Below are 7,021 nucleotides of genomic sequence, written 5' to 3'. Positions count from 1 at the left end.
TGTATCTCTCTCTGTGTATCTCTCTCTGTGTATCTCTCTCTGTGTATCTCTCTCTCTGTGTATATCTCTCTCTGTGTATATCTCTCTCTGTGTATCTCTCTCTCTCTGTATCTCTCTCTCTGTATCTCTCTCTCTGTATCTCTCTCTCTGTATCTCTCTCTGTGTATCTCTCTCTATGTATCTCTCTCTCTCTCTGTATCTCTCTCTCTGTATCTCTCTCTCTGTATCTCTCTCTCTCTCTGTATCTCTCTCTCTCTGTATCTCTCTCTCTGTATCTCTCTCCCTGCGTATCTCTCTCCCTGTGTATCTCTCTCTCCGTGTATCTATTTCTGTGTATCCTCTCTGTGTATCTCTATCTGTTTATCTCTCTCTCTGTGTATCTCTCTCTCTGCGTATCTCTCTCTCTGCGTATCTCTCTCTCTGCTTATCTCTCTGTGTATTTCTCTCTGTGTATCTCTCTCCGTGTATCTCTCCGTGTATCTCTCTCCGTGTATCTCTCTCTCTGTATCTCTCTCTGTTTATCTCTCTCTGTGTATCTCTCTCTGTGTATCTCTCTCTCGGTGTATCTCTCTCTGTGTATCTCTCTCTCTCTGTATCTCTCTCTGTGTATCTCTCTCTGTGTATCTCTCCCTGTGTATCTCTCTCTCTCTCTCTCTGTATCTCTCTCTGTGTGTATCTCTCTCTCTGTGTATCTCTCTCTGTATCTCTCTCTGTGTATCTCTCTCTCTGTGTATCTCTCTCTGTGTATCTCTCTCTGTGTATCTCTCCCTGTGTATCTCTCTCTCTCTCTCTCTGTATCTCTCTCTGTGTGTATCTCTCTCTCTGTGTATCTCTCTCTGTATCTCTCTCTGTGTATCTCTCTCTCTGTGTATCTCTCTCTCTCTGTATCTCTCTCCGTGTATCTCTCTCTCTCTGTATCTCTCTCCGTGTATCTCTCTCTCTCTGTATCTCTCTCCGTGTATCTCTCTCTCTCTGTATCTCTCTCCGTGTATCTCTCTCTCTCTGTATCTCTCTCCGTGTATCTCTCTCTCTCTGTATCTCTCTCCGTGTATCTCTCTCTCTCTGTATCTCTCTCCGTGTATCTCTCTCTCTCTGTATCTCTCTCCGTGTATCTCTCTCTCTCTGTATCTCTCTCCGTGTATCTCTCTCTCTCTGTATCTCTCTCCGTGTATCTCTCTCTCTCTGTATCTCTCTCCGTGTATCTCTCTCTCTCTGTATCTCTCTCCGTGTATCTCTCTCTCTCTGTATCTCTCTCCGTGTATCTCTCTCTCTCTGTATCTCTCTCCGTGTATCTCTCTCTCTCTGTATCTCTCTCCGTGTATCTCTCTCTCTCTGTATCTCTCTCCGTGTATCTCTCTCTCTCTGTATCTCTCTCCGTGTATCTCTCTCTCTCTGTATCTCTCTCCGTGTATCTCTCTCTCTCTGTATCTCTCTCCGTGTATCTCTCTCTCTCTGTATCTCTCTCCGTGTATCTCTCTCTCTCTGTATCTCTCTCCGTGTATCTCTCTCTCTCTGTATCTCTCTCCGTGTATCTCTCTCTCTCTGTATCTCTCTCCGTGTATCTCTCTCTCTCTGTATCTCTCTCCGTGTATCTCTCTCTCTCTGTATCTCTCTCCGTGTATCTCTCTCTCTCTGTATCTCTCTCCGTGTATCTCTCTCTCTCTGTATCTCTCTCCGTGTATCTCTCTCTCTCTGTATCTCTCTCCGTGTATCTCTCTCTCTCTGTATCTCTCTCCGTGTATCTCTCTCTCTCTGTATCTCTCTCCGTGTATCTCTCTCTCTCTGTATCTCTCTCCGTGTATCTCTCTCTCTCTGTATCTCTCTCCGTGTATCTCTCTCTCTCTGTATCTCTCTCCGTGTATCTCTCTCTCTCTGTATCTCTCTCCGTGTATCTCTCTCTCTCTGTATCTCTCTCCGTGTATCTCTCTCTCTCTGTATCTCTCTCCGTGTATCTCTCTCTCTCTGTATCTCTCTCCGTGTATCTCTCTCTCTCTGTATCTCTCTCCGTGTATCTCTCTCTCTCTGTATCTCTCTCCGTGTATCTCTCTCTCTCTGTATCTCTCTCCGTGTATCTCTCTCTCTCTGTATCTCTCTCCGTGTATCTCTCTCTCTCTGTATCTCTCTCCGTGTATCTCTCTCTCTCTGTATCTCTCTCCGTGTATCTCTCTCTCTCTGTATCTCTCTCCGTGTATCTCTCTCTCTCTGTATCTCTCTCCGTGTATCTCTCTCTCTCTGTATCTCTCTCCGTGTATCTCTCTCTCTCTGTATCTCTCTCCGTGTATCTCTCTCTCTCTGTATCTCTCTCCGTGTATCTCTCTCTCTCTGTATCTCTCTCCGTGTATCTCTCTCTCTCTGTATCTCTCTCCGTGTATCTCTCTCTCTCTGTATCTCTCTCCGTGTATCTCTCTCTCTCTGTATCTCTCTCCGTGTATCTCTCTCTCTCTGTATCTCTCTCCGTGTATCTCTCTCTCTCTGTATCTCTCTCCGTGTATCTCTCTCTCTCTGTATCTCTCTCCGTGTATCTCTCTCTCTCTGTATCTCTCTCCGTGTATCTCTCTCTCTCTGTATCTCTCTCCGTGTATCTCTCTCTCTCTGTATCTCTCTCCGTGTATCTCTCTCTCTCTGTATCTCTCTCCGTGTATCTCTCTCTCTCTGTATCTCTCTCCGTGTATCTCTCTCTCTCTGTATCTCTCTCCGTGTATCTCTCTCTCTCTGTATCTCTCTCCGTGTATCTCTCTCTCTCTGTATCTCTCTCCGTGTATCTCTCTCTCTCTGTATCTCTCTCCGTGTATCTCTCTCTCTCTGTATCTCTCTCCGTGTATCTCTCTCTCTCTGTATCTCTCTCCGTGTATCTCTCTCTCTCTGTATCTCTCTCCGTGTATCTCTCTCTCTCTGTATCTCTCTCCGTGTATCTCTCTCTCTCTGTATCTCTCTCCGTGTATCTCTCTCTCTCTGTATCTCTCTCCGTGTATCTCTCTCTCTCTGTATCTCTCTCCGTGTATCTCTCTCTCTCTGTATCTCTCTCCGTGTATCTCTCTCTCTCTGTATCTCTCTCCGTGTATCTCTCTCTCTCTGTATCTCTCTCCGTGTATCTCTCTCTCTCTGTATCTCTCTCCGTGTATCTCTCTCTCTCTGTATCTCTCTCCGTGTATCTCTCTCTCTCTGTATCTCTCTCCGTGTATCTCTCTCTCTCTGTATCTCTCTCCGTGTATCTCTCTCTCTCTGTATCTCTCTCCGTGTATCTCTCTCTCTCTGTATCTCTCTCCGTGTATCTCTCTCTCTCTGTATCTCTCTCCGTGTATCTCTCTCTCTCTGTATCTCTCTCCGTGTATCTCTCTCTCTCTGTATCTCTCTCCGTGTATCTCTCTCTCTCTGTATCTCTCTCCGTGTATCTCTCTCTCTCTGTATCTCTCTCCGTGTATCTCTCTCTCTCTGTATCTCTCTCCGTGTATCTCTCTCTCTCTGTATCTCTCTCCGTGTATCTCTCTCTCTCTGTATCTCTCTCCGTGTATCTCTCTCTCTCTGTATCTCTCTCCGTGTATCTCTCTCTCTCTGTATCTCTCTCCGTGTATCTCTCTCTCTCTGTATCTCTCTCCGTGTATCTCTCTCTCTCTGTATCTCTCTCCGTGTATCTCTCTCTCTCTGTATCTCTCTCCGTGTATCTCTCTCTCTCTGTATCTCTCTCCGTGTATCTCTCTCTCTCTGTATCTCTCTCCGTGTATCTCTCTCTCTCTGTATCTCTCTCCGTGTATCTCTCTCTCTCTGTATCTCTCTCCGTGTATCTCTCTCTCTCTGTATCTCTCTCCGTGTATCTCTCTCTCTCTGTATCTCTCTCCGTGTATCTCTCTCTCTCTGTATCTCTCTCCGTGTATCTCTCTCTCTCTGTATCTCTCTCCGTGTATCTCTCTCTCTCTGTATCTCTCTCCGTGTATCTCTCTCTCTCTGTATCTCTCTCCGTGTATCTCTCTCTCTCTGTATCTCTCTCCGTGTATCTCTCTCTCTCTGTATCTCTCTCCGTGTATCTCTCTCTCTCTGTATCTCTCTCCGTGTATCTCTCTCTCTCTGTGTATCTCTCTCTCTCTGTGTATCTCTCTGTGTATCTCTCTCTCTGTGTATCTCTCTCTGTGTATCTCTCTCTCTCTGTGTATCTCTCTGTGTATCCCTCTCTGTGTATCTCTCTGTGTATCCCTCTCTGTGTATCTCTCTCTGTGTATTTCTCGGTGTATCTCTCTCTGTGTATCTCTCTCTGTGTCTCTCTCTGTGTATCTCTCTCTGTGTATCTCTCTCTGTGTATCTCTCTCTCTGTGTATCTCTCTCTCTCTCTGTGTATCTCTCTCTGTGTATCTCTCTCTGTGTATCTCTCTCTCTGTGTATCTCTCTCTGTGTATCTCTCTCTGTGTATCTCTCTCTGTGTATCTCTCTCTGTGTATCTCTATGTATCATTGTTGTATGTGACGTATCATATGTATAAAAACAAAAAGTAACAATGTGACACGCCCTGCTCCCTAAAAGTGGGAACTCTCAGCCCTGGCAGCGTATTCGGTGCTTTGCGCCCATTCAGGGAGCTCCGTCCTTCAGTGGGAAGTGAATCTGAAGCGTCACATTCTTCCAGAGGAAGTTCTGCTGTTTGTTCAGAACCAACAGGAAGCCCATATTGAATAGACAGGGGGAACTCCGGGATGGAACTAGATGCTGCTCTGGCCTAATACAATGACCCCCCTGGATGCTGGAAGTGTAACATTACCCAGAAGGCCGAGCGAGGGAAACCTGTGCGGGCTATTTATAGATTTCTGGCTCCTATAAAGAACTGGAAGCAAATAAAGAAAACAAATCAGCAATGTGGAAAATAGATTAAAAGACAAACAGCCGGAGCGCAGCTGTCCTTGTGGAGGACGGATCGCTGCAAGACGGAGGGTCAGTCACTGCGCTGCCGCACTGCAGCCTGCTGTTCACTGAGGGTGAGAGAAAAACAATTCCAGGGATGGCCTTGTATTTTTTCATTTAGAATTTATGCATTTCACTTAATCTCCCCAACCCTTCGCAGGGATGGCTGAACCCCAGGAGCTCACAATCTAATAACCAGTCATACTTGCTCACATTAGCGTTACTTTGCTTCAAAGACAACTAGCCTAACAGCCTGATTTTGGACTTCTTGAAGACAAACAAATCTCTCTGAAGATATTGAAACAGCTTGAATTGAATCAAACCGATGGTTGTTTACAGAGTCCTGAAGCTCAATCGGACAAATTGCACGAAACAGTGCTTAAGTGAGAGCAGCGCCTCTTCTCTTTTCACATGGCTCCCTCCATGTCAATCAGACAAAGCATGCCTCAAAGCAGGCAGCATCTGCTATCCAACTAATTCCTGAAACTTATCTTTGTTCGGAATATAACTCTCATCATCCCAGTCATGTGCTCCTACCTGACGTTGTCATGTTTCTGGATGTAGATCTTGTGGAACATCATATCTTCCTGCTTGGCGTTGATGTCAGCCTTCATCTCCATGGCGACATGACGGGGAAGTACGGACAGCAGCAGCCGCTCCTGGCGGGTGAAATAAAACAATAAAACACCAATACTGTACAATAGACCTTGACAGGCACCGCCTCCCCCAACGAACTCAAGTCCTGTCCAGTCCAATATATTCTAAATCCTGAATAACACTGTCACTGACCACGCCCACGAAGCACGACATCAGAGTAAATGGTACCTTGGTGGGGGGCGGAGTCTTCATGTGGTTGTGGGGTTCAGCAGGCAGAAGGGCTCACCTCAATCTGGGTGCCCCCTTTACATCGTTCAGCAATATAGATCCTTATCAATCACGATGCCCGGCCCCTCGCTGACTCAATAAAATAAAAAATCCCTGCCGGCCACTGCCCTGTCTGCACTTGACTAACACCAGCCGCAAATGACAGCTCTGCCCCCGGGATGTAAACAAAGGGGTGGAGCAAGCCAGTCACCTCATCTTTGTTTACATTCCATTAGGGGATCGGGAGCTGTCATGGAATGTAATGAAAGGTGTGGGGGCAAGTCCTGCGACATCACTTGGCCTGCTCCTCTCCTTTGTTTACATTCTGGGGCAGAGCTGTCACTTGCAGCCGGAGTTCACCGGGCACGGACGTGGCTGCGTGCCGCGGGTGATTTTTTTTCTTTTTTGTCCAGTCAGCGAGCGGCGGACATCTTGATTGACGTGGATCTACGTCGCTGGACGACGTGATTGATAACCGACATTTTTTTTTAATAATAAAGAAATTGACAAAACTGTGTGCTGAGGGTATATACTATGTTGCTGTGTATTTGGTGAATGATTCGGGGGAACAAGTTACAACTACCCCTTACTCATTCACGAGGGGGAGGGGTGGCATCTGGGCGCACCCGGATTCAGATAAGCCCCCCCCTGCCTGCAGACCCCAAAACAGCACCCGGCCAGGGTTGTGGGGAAGAGGCCCTTCTTCTCATTGGCATGGGGACCCTGCTCCAGGTGAGAGTATGTGGCCAGGTATGGTGTGGGGGGGGGGGGGCACAATCACCCCCCTTCCCCTTTTTTTCTTTCAAGTTTAACATATCAGTTCATTCCGAATGTCATTCAGACAAGATTCGGATGCATCCAACTTTTCGTTATCAAAAAATTTGGATACGTCTGAATTCGTTATTTTGCCGTTCGGAAATGAAGATGCATCCGAATGTCGGAACGAAACTAAAAAACCTACATGTCTGATATAATGTAACAGAAACCTGAAATAAAGGCCAGAGAACAGTGTGCGAGGGGGGAGGGGAAGACTCTGCTGCTCCCGGGTTACATACAAACAATGATACATTGTAACAGACTCGGGATAAAAGGGGGAGGGGCTGATAAATGAGTGACACAGAGGCCGTCCAGTAGTGTGCGGGGAGGAGGAGGGGGACGCTCTCTGTTCTCAGGTTATATTCCACCAAAAATGTAACCATAACACAGAGGAAGAAGACTCATTGCTAGGGGCCCATCATGGCCGGTCACTGGAAAGGCGACTAAGGGGAGGGGG

At 46.8% G+C, this 7,021-nt stretch overlaps 1 protein-coding gene across 1 annotated transcript in view; it reads right to left on the bottom strand.

Moving 5' to 3' along the window:
• Window positions 1-7,021, bottom strand: part of LOC108801019 (adenylate cyclase type 5-like) — a gene marked incomplete at its 3' end in the record, with an annotated part of 119,668 nt that overhangs the window by 42,589 nt on the left and 70,058 nt on the right. Inside the window, exon 3 of the mRNA XM_018572989.1 lies at window positions 5,422-5,543. Within this exon, the coding sequence (XP_018428491.1) occupies window positions 5,422-5,543 (122 nt within the window). The remainder of the gene's footprint in view (window positions 1-5,421; window positions 5,544-7,021) is intronic.

This window comes from Nanorana parkeri, unplaced genomic scaffold, assembly GCF_000935625.1.
Source record: "Nanorana parkeri isolate BGI_ZX_2015 unplaced genomic scaffold, ASM93562v1 scaffold2196, whole genome shotgun sequence".
NCBI classification, from domain to species: domain Eukaryota; kingdom Metazoa; phylum Chordata; class Amphibia; order Anura; family Dicroglossidae; genus Nanorana; species Nanorana parkeri.
This window is presented reverse-complemented; position numbering and strand designations above follow the sequence as displayed.